We start from the raw sequence: 15,303 nt of genomic DNA, 5'->3' as shown, positions 1-15,303 counted from the left end.
TGCCTGCTTGTAAGTACTCCGTGATTGTGCGCTGCCGAACATGCTCCTCTGCTCGTAAAACCAGCAACGTCATGACGTGACAGCGAATACCTGTAAAAAAAATATATATATGGCGAACCGGTACTTTTGAAACCGAGTATAGTACTGTTTTTGATTCATTAGTACCGCGATACTATACTAGTACCGGTATACCGTACAACCCTAAGCCTTAGTTACACTACTGGTGTTCCTCAAGGTTCCATTTTAGGTCCTCTTTTTTGCATCATTTGAGTGATTCAACCAGTGGCCAGCGATTTTAGTTCCAAAAACTTGTGAAAGACTCACATTTTTTGAAGAAGATTTTTAAAAACACAAGAGTGCCTGCAATACAGATGATCTTTGACTAGCTTTTTTTGCAGAAGATCCTTAAAAACACAACAGTGCCTGCAATACAGATGATCTTTGACTAGCTTTTTTTGCAGAAGATCCTTGATAACACAAGAGTGCCTGCAATACAGATGATCTTTGACTAACTTTTTTGTAGCATATTCTTAAAAACACAAGATCGCCTGCAATACAGATGATCTTTGACTAGCCTTTTTTTGCAGAAGATCCTTTAAATCACAAGAGTGCCTGCAATACAGATGATCTTTGACTAGCTTTTTTTTGCAGAAGATCCTTCAAATCACAAGAGTGCCTGCAATACAGATGATCTTTGACTAGCTTTTTTGCATACGATCCTTAAAAACACAAGAGTGCCTGCAATACAGATGATCTTTGACTAGCTTTTTTGCAGAAGGTCTTTAAAACACAAGAGTGCCTGCAATACAGATGATCTTTGACTAGCTTTTTTCTACAGAATATCCTTAAAAACACAAGAGTGCCTGCAATACAGATGATCTTTGACTAGCTTTTTTGCAGAAGATCCTTAAAAACACAAGAGTGCCTGCAATACAGATGATCTTTGACTAGCTTTTTTTGCAGAAGATCCTTAAAAACACAAGAGCGCCTGCAATACAGATGATCTTTGACTAGGTTTTTTTGCAGAAGATCCTTGATAACACAAGAGTGCCTGCACTACAGAAGATCTTTGACTAGCTTTTTTTGCAAAAGGTCCTTAAAAACACAAGAGCGCCTGCAATACATACGATCTTTGACAAGCTTTTTTGCAGAAGATCCTTAAAAACAAAAGCGTGCCTGCAATACAGATGATCTTTGACTAGCTTTTTTTTACAGAAAATCCTTAAAAACACAAGAGTGCCTGCAATACAGATGATCTTTTACCAGCTTTTTTTTGCAGAAGGTCCTTAAAAACACAAGAGTGCCTGCAATACAGATGATCTTTGACCAGCTTTTTTTGCGGAAAATCCTTGTTAACACAAGAGTGCCTGCAATACATATGATCTTTGACAAGCTTTTTTCTACAGAAGATCCTTAAAAACACAAGAGTGCCTGCAATACAGATGATCTTTGACTAGCTTTTTTGCAGCATATCCTTAAAAACACAAGAGTGCCTGCAATACAGATGATCTTTGACTAGCCCTTTTTTGCAGAAGATCCTTTAAATCACAAGAGTGCCTGCAATACAGATGATCTTTGACTAGCTTTTTTTGCAGAAGATCCTTCAAATTACAAGAGTGCCTGCAATACAGATGATCTTTGACTAGCTTTTTTTGCAGAAGATCCTTCAAATTACAAGAGTGCCTGCAATACAGATGATCTTTGACTAGCTTTTTTTTGCAGAAGAGCCTTGATAACACAAGAGTGCCTGCAATACAGATGATCTTTGACTAGCTTTTTTCTACAGAATATCCTTAAAAACACAAGAGTGCCTGCAATACAGATGATCTTTGACTAGCTTTTTTTTGCAGAAGGTCCTTAAAAACACAAGAGTGCCTGCAATACAGATGATTTTTGACTAGCTTTTTTTACAGAAAATCCTTCAAATCACAAGAGTGCCTGCAATACAGATGATCTTTGACTAACTTTTTTGTAGCATATCCTTAAAAACACAAGAGTGCCTGCAATACAGATGATCTTTGACTAGCTTTTTTCTACAGAATATCGTTAAAAACACAAGAGTGCCTGCAATACAGATGATCTTTGACTAGCTTTTTTCTACAGAAGATCCTTAAAAACGCAAGAGTGCCTGCAATACATATGATCTTTGATAAGCTTTTTTCTACAGAAGATTCTTAAAAACACAAGAGTGCCTGCAATACAGATTACCTTTGACTAGCATTTTTTACAGAAGATCCTTAAAAACACAAGAATGCCTGCAATACAGATGATCTTTGACTAGCTTTTTTTTCAGAAGATCCTTAAAAACGCAAGAGTGCCTGCAATACAGATGATCTTTGAGTAGCTTTTTTGCAGCAGATCCTTAAAAACACAAGAGTGCCTGCAATACAGATGATCTTTGACTAGCTTTTTTTGGTAAAAGATCCTTCAAAACACAAGTGCCTGCAATACAGATGATCTTTGACAAGCTTTTTTCTACAGAAGATCCTTAAAAACACAAGAGTGCCTGCAATACAGATTAACTTTGACCAGCTTTTTTTGCAGAAGATCCTTAAAAACACAAGAGTGCCTGCAATACAGATGATCTTTGACTAGCTGTTTTTGCAGAAAATCCTTGAAAACACAAGAGTGCCTGCAATACAGATGATCTTTGACTAGCTTTTTTGCAGGCCTTTAAAAACACAAGAGTGCCTGCAATACAGATGATCTTTGACTAGCTTTTTTCTACAGAATTTCCTTAAAAACACAAGAGTGCCTGCAATACAGATGATCTTTGACTAGCTTTTTTGCAGGCCTTTAAAAACACAAGAGTGCCTGCAATACAGATGATCTTTGACTAGCTTTTTTCTACAGAATATCCTTAAAAACACAAGAGTGCCTGCAATACAGATGATCTTTGACTAGCTTTTTTTGGCAAAAGATCCTTCAAAACACAATTGCCTGCAATACAGATGATCTTTGACAAGCTTTTTTCTACAGAAGATCCTTAAAAACACAACAGTGCCTGCAATACAGATGATCTTTGACTAGCTTTTTTGCAGCATATCCTTAAAAACACAAGAGCCTCTGCAATACAGATGATCTTTGACTGGATTTTTTTTGCAGAAGATCCTTCAAATCACAAGAGTGCCTGCAATACAGATGATCTTTGACTAACTTTTTTGTAGCATATCCTTAAAAACACAAGAGTGCCTGCAATACAGATGATCTTTGACTAGCTTTTTTCTACAGAATATCCTTAAAAACACAAGAGTGCCTGCAATACAGATTATCTTTAACTAGCTCTTTTGGCAGAAGATCCTTAAAAACACAAGAGCGCCTGCAATACAGATGATCTTTGACTAGCTTTTTTTTTGCAGAAGACCCTTAAAAACACAAGAGTGCCTGCAATACAGATGATCTTTGACTAGCTTTTTTCTACAGAAGATCCTTAAAAACGCAAGAGTGCCTGCAATACAGATGATCTTTGACTAGCTTTTTTCTACAGAATATCCTTAAAAACACAAGAGTGCCTGCAATACAGATGATCTTTGACTAGCTTTTTTGCAGAAGGTCTTTAAAAACACAAGAGTGCCTGCAATACAGATGATCTTTGACTAGCTTTTTTCTACAGAATATCCTTAAAAACGCAAGAGTGCCTGCAATACATATGATCTTTGATAAGCTTTTTTCTACAGAAGATTCTTAAAAACACAAGAGTGCCTGCAATACAGATTACCTTTGACTAGCATTTTTTGCAGAAGATCCTTAAAAACACAAGAATGCCTGCAATACAGATGATCTTTGACTAGCTTTTTTGCAGCATATCCTTAAAAACACAAGAGTGCCTGTAATACAGATGATCTTTGACTAGCTTTTTTTCTACCGAAGATCCTTAAAAACAAAAGAGTGTCTGAAATACAGATGATCTTTGACTAGCTTTTTTTGCAGAAGATCTTTGATAACACAAGAGTGCCTACAATACAGATGATCTTTGACTAACTTTTTTGTAGCAAATCCTTATAAACACAATAGTGCCTGCAATACAGATGATCTCTGACTAGCTTTTTTCTACAGAATATCCTTAAAAACACAAGAGTGCCTGCAATACAGATGATCTTTGACTAGCTTTTTTCTACAGAAGATCCTTAAAAACACAAGAGTGCCTGCAATACAGATGATCTTTGACTAGCTTTTTTTGCAGAAGATCCTTAAAAACACAAGAATGCCTTTAATACAGATGATCTTTGACTAGCTTTTTTTTCAGATAATCCTTAAAAACACAAGAGTGCCTGCAATACAGATGATCTTTGACTAGCTTTTTTGCAGCAGATCCTTAAAAACAGAATAGTGCCTGCAATACAGATGATCTTTGACTAGCTTTTTTTGCAGAAGATCCTTAAAAACACAAGAGTGCCTGCAATACAGATGATCTTTGACTAGCTTTTTTTGCAGAAGATCCTTAAAAACACAAGAGTGCCTGCAATACAGATGATCTTTGACTAGCTTTTTTTGGTAAAAGATCCTTCAAAACACAAGTGCCTGCAATACAGATGATCTTTGAGTAGCTTTTTTTGGTAAAAGATCCTTCAAAACACAAGTGCCTGCAATACAGATGATCTTTGACTAGCTTTTTTTGCAGAAGATCCTTAAAAACACAAGAGTGCCTGCAATACAGATGATCTTTGACTAGCTTTTTTTGGTAAAAGATCCTTCAAAACACAAGTGCCTGCAATACAGATGATCTTTGACTAGCTTTTTTTGGTAGAAGATCCTTCAAAACACAAGTGCCTGCAATACATATGATCTTTGATAAGCTTTTTTCTACAGAAGATCCTTAAAAACACAATAGTGCCTGCAATACAGATGATCTTTGACTAGCTTTTTTTTTGCAGAAGATCCTTCAAATCACAAGAGTGCCTGCAATACAGATGATCTTTGACTAGCTTTTTTCTACAGATTATCCTTAAAAACACAAGAGCGCCTGCAATACAGATGATCTTTGACTAGCTTTTTTCTACAGAATATCCTTAAAAACACAACAGTGCCTGCAATACAGATGATCTCTGACTAGCTTTTTTTGTGAAAGATCCTTAAAAACACAAGAGTGCCTGCAATACAGATGATCTTTGACTAGCTTTTTTTGCAGCAGATCCTTAAAAACAGAATAGTGCCTGCAATACAGATGATCTTTGACTAGCTTTTTTTGCAGAAATTCTTAAAAACACAAGAGTGCCTGCAATACAGATTATCTTTAACTAGCTCTTTTGGTAAAATATATTTCAAAACACAAGAGTGCCTGCAATACAGATGATCTTTGACAAGCTTTTTTCTACAGAAGATCCTTAAAAACACAAGAGTGCCTGCAATACAGATGATCTTTGACTAGCTTTTTTTGCAGAAGACCCTTAAAAACACAAGAGTGCCTGCAATACAGATGATCTTTGACTAGCTTCTTTCTACAGATTATCCTTAAAAACACAAGAGTGCCTGCAATACAGATGATCTTTGACTAGCTTTTTTTGCATATGATCCTTAAAAACACAAGAGTGCCTGCAATACAGATGATCTTTGACTAGCTTTGTTTTTAAAGAACATCCTTAAAAACACAAGAGTGCCTGCAATACAGATGATCTTTGACTAGCTTTTTTTGGTAGAAGATCCTTCAAAACACAAGTGCCTGCAATACAGATGATCTTTGACTAGCTTTTTTTTGCAGAAGACCCTTAAAAACACAAGAGTGCCTGCAATAAAGATGATCTTTGAGTAGCTTTTTTGCAGAAGATCCTTAAAAACAGAATAGTGCCTGCAATACAGATGATCTTTGACTAGCTTTTTTGCAGAAGATCCTCAAAAACACAAGAGCGCCTGCAATACAGATGATCTTTGACTAGCTTTTTTTGCAGAAGATCATTAAAAACACAAGAGTGCCTGCAATACAGATGATCTTTGACTAGCTTTTTTGCAGGCCTTTAAAAACACAAGAGTGCCTGCAATACAGATGATCTTTGACTAGCTTTTTTCTACAGAATTTCCTTAAAAACACAAGAGTGCCTGCAATACAGATGATCTTTGACTAGCTTTTTTCTACAGAAGATCCTTAAAAACGCAAGAGTGCCTGCAATACAGATGATCTTTGACTAGCTTTTTTGGCAGAAGATCCTTCAAATCACAAGAGTGCCTGCAATACAGATGATCTTTGACTAGCTTTTTTCTACAGAATATCCTTAAAAACACAAGAGTGCCTGCAATACAGATGATCTTTGACTAGCTTTTTTCTACAGAATATCCTTAAAAACACAAGAGTGCCTGCAATACAGATGATCTTTGACTAGCTTTTTTTGTGAAAGATCCTTAAAAACACAAGAGTGCCTGCAATACAGATTACCTTTGACTAGCTTTTTTTGCAGAAGATTCTTAAAAACACAAGACTGCCTGCAATACAGATGATCTTTGACTAGCTGTTTTTGCAGAAAATCCTTGAAAACACAAGAGTGCCTGCAATACAGATGATCTTTGACTAGCTTTTTTCTACAGAAGATCCTTAAAAACACAAGAGTGCCTGCAATACAGATGATCTTTGACTAGCTTTTTTGCAGCATATCCTTAAAAACACAAGAGTGCCTGCAATACAGATGATCTTTGACTAGCTTTTTTTACAGAAAATACTTAAAAACACAAGAGTGCCTGCAATACAGATGATCTTTGACTAGCTTTTTTTTGCAGAAGATCCTTCAAATTACAAGAGTGCCTGCAATACAGATGATCTTTGACTAGCTTTTTTTTTTTTTTTTGCAGAAGATGCTTAAAAACACAAGAATGCCTGCAATACAGATGATCTTTGACTACCGTATTTTCCGCACTATAAGGCGCACCTAAAAACCACAATTTTTCTCAAAAGCTGACAGTGCGCCTAATAACCCGGTGCGCTTTATTACGATTCATTTTCATAAAGTTTCGGTCTCGCAACTTCGGTAAACAGCCGCCATCTTTTTTCCCGGTAGAACAGGAAGCGCTTCTTCTTCTACGCAAGCAACCGCCAAGGAAAGCACTCGCCCCCATAGAACAGGAAGCGCTTCACCCGCCCCCATAGAACAGGAAGCGCTTCACCCGCCCCCGGAAGAAGAAGAAAAAACGCGCGGATATCACCGTACGTTTCATTTCCTGTTTACATCTGTAAAGACCACAAAATGGCTCCTACAAAACGATCCGGTTCATAAAAAGACGCAATCTCTCCATCCGCACACGGATTACTACCGTATTTCACAGCAACTGAACCGCACTGTGGAACGGGAGCACGTACGGTGAATATTCGCTCCACAGGGAATGAGAAGTCATCCTTCACTGTGGTTCTAGCTTGCCATGCTAACTTCCACCCATCCAAAAGAGACCTTTCCAGCCGGCGTCATCATAAAAGCTAACTCGAAGGGATGGATGGATGAAGAAAAGATGAGCGAGTGGTTAAGGGAAGTTTACGCGAAGAGGCCGGGTGGCTTTTTTCACACAGCTCCGAAGGCGAACACACCTTCACTAAGACGGGCAGATAGCGCCGGTCGACATACGCCAACATCTGCCAGTGGATCGTAAATGCCTGGGCAGATAGTTTCGGTCACAACTGTGGTCCGAGCTTTCCGGAAGGCAGGATTCACAGAACTGCTGGACAACAGTGACACTGACTCCGGTGACTTTGACGAGACGGAACCGGCCATTTTGGATCCCGTATTCGCCCAACTTTTCAATTCGGACACCGAAGACGAAGAATTCGAAGGATTTACGAATGAAGAATAACTTCAGAAGGTGAGCGCTATGTTTATTTTGTGTGTTGTGACATTAACGTTCGAGCAACATTATGTTGCTATTGTTCTACACCATTTTGAATTTTACTATGTTTGTGATTGCACATTTGCGTACATTTTGGGACAGAGTTGTTAGAACGCTGGTTTTCAATATATTATTAAAGTTTGACTGAACTATCTGACTGTTTTTTTGACATTCACTTTAGCGCAGCGTTTTTTTGACATTCACTTTAGCGCAGCGTAGGCGCGGCTTTTAGTCCGGGGCGGCTTATTGGTGGACAAAATTATGAAATATGTAATTCATAGAAGGTGCGGCTAATAATCCGGTGCGCCTTATAGTGCGGAAAATACGGTAGCTTTTTTCTACAGAATATCCTTAAAAGCACAAGAGTGCCTGCAATACAGATGGTCTTTGACTAGCTTTTTTTTGCAGAAGATCCTTAAAAACACAAGAGCGCCTGCAATACAGATGATCTTTGACTAGCTTTTTTTTGCAGAAGACCCTTAAAAACACAAGAGTGCCTGCAATACAGATGATCTTTGACTAGCTTTTTTCTACAGAATATCCTTAAAAACACAAGAGTGCCTGCAATACAGATGATCTTTGACTAACTTTTTTGTAGCATATCCTTAAAAACACAAGAGTGCCTGCAATACAGATGATCTTTGACTAGCTTTTTTTTTACAGAAAATCCTTAAAAACACAAGAGCGCCTGCAATACAGATGATCTTTGACTAGCTTTTTTCTACAGAATATCCTTAAAAACACAAGAGTGCCTGCAATACAGATGATCTTTGACTAGCTTATTTTTGCAGAAGACCCTTAAAAACACAAGAGTGCCTGCAATACAGATGATCTTTGACTAGCTTTTTTGCAGGCCTTTAAAAACACAAGAGTGCCTGCAATACAGATGATCTTTGACTAGCTTTTTTTGCAGAAAATCCTTGAAAACACAAGAGTGCCTGCAATACAGATGATTTTTGACTAGCTTTTTTTGCAGAAGATCCTTAAAAACACAAGAGTGCCTGCAATACAGATGATCTTTGACTAGCCTTTTTTTGCAGAAAATCCTTTAAATCACAAGAGTGCCTGCAATACAGATGATCTTTGACTAGCTTTTTTTTTGCAGAAGATCCTTAAAAACGCAAACGAATAGACTAAAATCAAATGTCTACTGTAGAGGACGCTGGCTCTCCGGAACATACGAAATAACAACGCGGGCCCCCCCCCAAAACAATTCCGTCGAACACACCCGGATACAAGCGGAAGAGAGGAAGGCGTGTGTGTCACCAAAATGTCATTACGGGACTACTCTTACACGCTCACACGCGTGCACTCCCACGTGCACGCCCACAGCACCGAGCGCGTGCCCGTGCGTCCGAGTGCGCCACTGAGTGTGTGTTTTGAATTCAAATGCAGACTCAAGAGCAGGGCTGCAAAATGCGCGCGGCTGAGAAGCGCGCCACGACGATCCATGCATCTATAATAAGACATTTGGAGAAGCATGCGCCTACCATGTTGACTTCAGACACCATGTCTATGCTGGATATGTCTATATTCATGCCCACGGCCACGGGTGCACCTGCAAAGAGACAGGCGGCCATTAGGAGGAGAACAATACTTCATATCAATATAACATCTTCGTGACGCATCATTTTTTTTTAACACCCGCGCGACTTATTCATCAGTGCAGCGGGATCGATCATCGTCTCATCGCGATTTAAAAAAAACACACACGTAAAAAAAAAAAAAAAAAAAAAAAAAGAAGCTGATTTTTTTTTTTTTGGTCTTATACCTCCAAAATCGGGCCTCAATCGAATATCGTATCCTTTCATCAGCCGGTCCACCGTTTCTTTGACCAGAGGCATGTTGCTGGGGTCTTTCAGATCTTTGACGCTAAGAAAAAAAAAAAAGAAAAAAAAGGACATAAAAGATGGTGTCATTTAAAAAAAAAAAAAAAAATGAAGGTTATGATGCCGAGCGTGGATTTAAAAAAAAAAAAACACTTTACCTTTGAGTCCCGACAAAAGTCGCCAGTAGGGAGAAAGTCAAAATCCCAAAGTGGTTTTTCCTGATCCTCCCCATCTCAACAGTTTTTGAGGCGGTTTCGGGATGCGAGTGAGGAGCGCGCACATCCAACTTGCCGGAGACGGTGCAGAGGAGCCAATGAGCTGCGCATGCGCACTGCCTGTCCCCGAGATGAAAGCTACGGAGACGGCTGATGGTGCATGAGCAGCTTCCGTTGCAGAGGAGGAAGATGTATGACACAGCCACGAGTGGACGGCACCACTTTGAGTCGGATTTTGGTTTTTTGTCCACAACAACACACCTGATGTGAAACCTGCAGAATCTAACAGTTTTTTACTCAGATCCTGTCCCATTTCAGCAACCCCCTTGTCCTTTTACAATGAGACAGTCCTCCATCTTCAACATGCTCACAAAAGTAAGTCTTGTACATTTGTGTCCTGTGTATGCAAATTACTGTATTATACCATACTTGCCAACCTTGAGACCTCCGATTTCGGGAGGTGGGGGGCGGGGGGGGCGTGGTTAAGATATATATATATATATATATATATATATATATATATATATATATATATATATATATATATATATATATATATATATATATGTCTTAATAAGGTTATCCAAAAAATAGTGCTCGATACCGTAGTAGAGCGCAATATATGTATGTGTGGGGAAAAAAAAATCACAAGACTATTTCATCTCTACAGGCCTGTTTCATGAGGGGGGGTACCCTCAATCATCAGGAGATTTTAATGGGAGCATTCACATACCATGGTTTATATAGGGCACAGAGTGGGTGGGTACAGGCTGGCGTAGGGGCGTGGTGATTGGCTCATGTGTTACCTAGGAGGTGTTTCCGTCTATGGCGGCATGTTGTTACAATTTCGCTGCGCTTGTTGAGGGATGACAGGTCTGGACGGTAAATAATAAACAGTTTCTCTTTCAAGCATAGGTCGCATCTTTTATTACCACTATTGTAAGGTGTGCTGGATGCAAGAATTTGCCATGTTATTGAATATTCAACATTATTGTCTTTGAGGTCCCAAATGTGTTTGCTGAGTTCTGTGGTATTTCGCAGGTTTTTGTTCCTGAAAGAAGCCTTGTGATTGTTCCATCTGGTTTTGAATTCTCCCTCGGTTAATCCTACATATGTGTCGGATGTGTTAATGTCCTTGCGTATTATATATATATGTCTTAATAAGGTTATCCAAAAAATAGTGCTCGATACCGTAGTAGAGCGCAATATATGTATGTGTGGGGGAAAAAAATCACAAGACTACTTCATCTCTACAGGCCTGTTTCATGAGGGGTTCCCTCAATCATCAGGAGATTTTCCCTCAATCTCCTGATGATTGAGGGAACCCCTCATGAAACAGGCCTGTAGAGATGAAGTAGTCTTGTGATTTTTTTTCCCACACATACATATATATATATATATACAAGAAATACTTGACTTTCAGTGAATTCTAGCTATATATATATATATATTTATATATATATATATATATATATATATATATAGATACATAAATAAAAGAAATACTTTAATTTCAGTGTTCATTTATTTACCGTATTTTCCGTACTATTAGCCGCACCTAAAAACCACAAATTTACTCAAAAGCTGACAGTGCGGCTTTTAACCCGGTGCGCTTTATATATGGATTAATATTACGATTCATTTTCATAAAGTTTCGATCTCGCAACTTCGGTAAACAGCCGCCATCTTTTTTCCCCGTAGAAGAGGAAGTGCTTCTTCTTCTACGCAAGCAACCGCCAAGGTAAGCACCCGCCCCCATAGAACAGGAAGCGCTTCTTCTTCTACTGTAAGCAACCACCCGCCTGCGTAGAAGAAGAAAAAGCGCGCGGATATACCGTACGTTTCATTTCCTTTGTGTGTTTACATCTGTAAAAACCACAAAATGGCTCCTGCTAAGCGTCAGGGATCCGGTTCATGAAAAGACGCAATCTCTCCATCCGCACACGGATTACTATTTCACAGCAACTGATATTCCTGTGAACCGCACTGTGGATACAACGGGAGCACGTACGGTGAATATTCGCACCACAGGGAATGAGAAGTCATCCTTCACTGTGGTTCTAGCTTGCCATGCTAATGGCCAGAAACTTCCACCCATGGTGATATTCAAAAGGAAGACCTTGCCAAAAGAGACCTTTCCAGCCGGCGTCATCATAAAAGCTAACTCGAAGGGATGGATGAAGAAAAGATGAGCGAGTGGTTAAGGTAAGTTTAAGTTTAAGTTTACGCGAAGAGGCCGGGTGGCTTTTTTCACGCAGCTCTGTCCATGTTGATATACGTATGTTTGTGATTGCACATTTGCGTACATTTTGGGAGTGAACAGAGTTGTTAGAACGCTGGTTTTTAATATATTATTAAAGTTTGACTGACCTATCTGACTGTTTTTTTGACATTCCTTTAGCGCAGTTAGATGCGGCTTACAACACCGGGCGGCTTATAGGTGGACAAAGTTTTGAAATATGCCGTTCATTGAAGGCGCGGCTTTTAACCCAGGGCGCCTTATGGTGCGGAAAATACGGTACACATATACACACACATAACACTCCTCTACTAATTGTTGAGTTAAGGGTTGAATTGTCCATCCTTGTTCTATTCTCTGTCACTATTTCAGAACACACACATTATACAAATATACATTTTAAAATCAATAAGAAAACGGGAGCTCTAATTTGGGAGTCTGAATTAGGATCAGAAGTTCATATATAAACATTGCGTACTCACGTCGCCTTTTTTGTATTGATTACTGCAGCTGTGCACTGGATTCATTCACAAATACAAACTACAACTCACAAACACTTTAGAGTTAGGCTCCACCATCAGAATGTGTACTTAAACTTATAAAGATCACATGGATATTATTCAGTGAGTTGATTCACCAAAACTAACCTGTTATACAGGAGGAAAAAGCACACGGGACGTTTCAATTGTTCACAGACTGGTCGCGCTCATCAGAATGACAAGACACTTCCGGTCTGCAGGTGATAGCATTCAATTGGGAAGAAACGCCCTACTGCCCCCTATAGACCAATGTGAATACTGATAAATGTGTAATGACAGCTCCAAAAACGAATTCAAACCACAAAATAAAATAAATGAATCAACACAAAAATGTGACACATTATGGGTGGGTCACATATGCATGTACAACAGGCTGTCAACACGTCACTCAGGTCCGCATGGAGCTGGAGGGGGCGTGGCCTCCAGCTCCGCCTGAATTTCGGGAGATTTTCGGGAGAAAATTTGTCCCGGGAGGTTTTCGGGAGAGGCGCTGAATTTCGGGTGTCTCCCGGAAAATCCGGGAGGGTTGGCAAGTATGTATTATACAAAACCCAAAACCAGTGAAGTTGGCACATTGTGTAATTTGTTAATAAAAACAATGACTTGCAAATCCTTTTCAATTTATATTCCATTGAATAGACTGCAAACACAAGATATTTCATGTTCGAACTGAGAAACTCCATTTTTTTTTTTGGCAAATAATCATTAACTTAGAATTTAATGGCAAAAAAGTTGGCACAGGGGCATGTTCACCACTGTGTTACATGGCCTTTCCTTTTAACAACACTCAGTAAACGTTTGGGAACTGAGGAGACTGTCACAGGGTGTAGGTGACGAACCCCAAGATGCAGAGACCTCAGGAAAACATGATTTAATTTATCACTAAAACAAGAACAAACAAAAGGGTACAAACAAAAGGCTATGAACAAAGCTAACACTTAGACAGAAACTATGGACATGAAAAACTACACTTACTGTGACACGGAGGAACTATGACATGAGCAGAGTGAACAGAAGTAGACACAGCTACAACGACAAGTATAAATGACAGGTAGTAGCGACAATCATGATGACAATACTCCAGCACTGACTGGAGGGCAAAGCAGGACTAAATAGTAGCTGGCTGATTGACAAGCAGGAAATAAAGACAAAATAAGAGCGCTTACAGGAAGTAAAGACAGAGGAAAAACTCAAAACATAACTAAACTGTCAGTGACAAACCTGACAGTAGCCCCCCTTCCCACAACGGATACCAGACGTTCTAGAACACCCCTGCACCCCCCAAAAAAACAGTCCAAAGTCACAGGAGGGTGGAGGGAGGCAAAAGGCGGTGGGCCGCCAGGCCAAGTGTCCCCGCAACCAACGGGGAAGAGTCAGGTGGCGACGGCGAGTTGAACGCCGCCACAATTTACGAGGCGGTCGCCCGTGAAACGACCACATCCGTGGCCAACAAGAGTATGGTGGCGCCCTCTGCTGGCCCACCGGAGAAGGTGGTGGCGACCCCTGCTGGCCCTCCGGAGAGGATGGTGGCGACCCCTGCTGGTCCACCGGAGAGGAGGATGGTGGCGCCCTCTGCTGGCCCACCATAGAGGATGGTGGCGCCCTCTGCTGGCCCACCGGAGAGGATGGTGGCACCCTCTGCTGGCCCACCGGAGAGGATGGTGGCGCCCTCTGCTGGCCCACCGGAGAGGATGGTGGCGCCCTCTGCTGGCCCACCGGAGAGGATGGTGGCGCCCTCTGCTGTTGGCCCACCGGAGAGGATGGTGGCGCCCTCTGCTGTTGGCCCACCGGAGAGGATGGTGGCGCCCTCTGCTGTTGACCTACCGGAGATGATGGCGCCGTCTGTTGCAGACCCACTGGAGATGATGGCGCCATAGGTTGCAGACCCACCGGAGATGATGGCGCCGTAGGTTGCAGATCCACCGGAGATGATGGCGCCGTAGGTTGCAGACCCACCGGAGATGATGGTGGCGTCTGCCGGCCCACCGGAGATGATGGCGTCATAGGTTGCAGACCCACCGGAGATGATGGCGCCATAGGTTGCAGACCCACCGGAGATGACGGTGGCGTCTGCCGGCCCACCGGACTGCATGGCGGCGTCTGCCGGCCCACCGGACTGCATGGCGGCGTCTGCCGGCCCACCGGACTGCATGGCGGCGTCTGCCGGCCCACCGGACTGCATGGCGCCCTCTGCTGGCCCACCGGAGAGGATGGTGGCGCCCTCTGCTGGCCCACCGGAGAGGATGGTGGCGCCCTCTGCTGTTGACCCACCGGAGATGATGGCGCCGTCTGTTGCAGACCCACCGGAGATGATGGCGCCATAGGTTGCAGACCCACCGGAGATGATGGCGCCGTAGGTTGCAGATCCACCGGAGATGATGGCGCCGTAGGTTGCAGACCCACCGGAGATGATGGCGCCGTAGGTTGCAGACCCACCGCAGATGATGGTGGCGTCTGCCGGCCCACCGGAGATGATGGCGCCATAGGTTGCAGATCCACCGGAGATGATGGCGCCGTAGGTTGCAGACCCACCGGAGATGATGGCGCCGTAGGTTGCAGACCCACCGCAGATGATGGTGGCGTCTGCCGGCCCACCGGAGATGATGGCGCCATAGGTTGCAGATCCACCGGAGATGATGGCGCCGTAGGTTGCAGATCCACCGGAGATGATGGCGCCGTAG

The 15,303-nt window shown here is 41.6% G+C and overlaps 1 protein-coding gene across 2 annotated transcripts in view; it reads right to left on the bottom strand.

Annotated features, from left to right (window-relative positions):
- The window catches only part of gabrb2a (gamma-aminobutyric acid type A receptor subunit beta2a), a 233,893-nt gene extending 223,892 nt beyond the window's left edge, over nucleotides 1-10,001 (bottom strand). Inside the window, exons 1-3 of one of the 2 annotated variants that reach the window (XM_061930323.2) lie at nucleotides 9,788-10,001; nucleotides 9,572-9,672; nucleotides 9,291-9,358 (exon numbers count right to left, since the gene is read on the bottom strand). In XM_061930323.2, coding sequence (XP_061786307.1) covers nucleotides 9,291-9,358; nucleotides 9,572-9,672; nucleotides 9,788-9,861 — 243 coding nt within the window. In that variant the 5' untranslated portion in view covers nucleotides 9,862-10,001. The remainder of the gene's footprint in view (nucleotides 1-9,290; nucleotides 9,359-9,571; nucleotides 9,673-9,787) is intronic. The other variant, XM_061930322.2, reaches the window with a different exon arrangement.
- Between the last annotated feature and the right edge of the window lie 5,302 nt (nucleotides 10,002-15,303).

The sequence above is a fragment of the Nerophis lumbriciformis genome, linkage group LG36 (genome assembly GCF_033978685.3).
Source record: "Nerophis lumbriciformis linkage group LG36, RoL_Nlum_v2.1, whole genome shotgun sequence".
Lineage (NCBI taxonomy): Eukaryota > Metazoa > Chordata > Actinopteri > Syngnathiformes > Syngnathidae > Nerophis > Nerophis lumbriciformis.
This window is presented reverse-complemented; position numbering and strand designations above follow the sequence as displayed.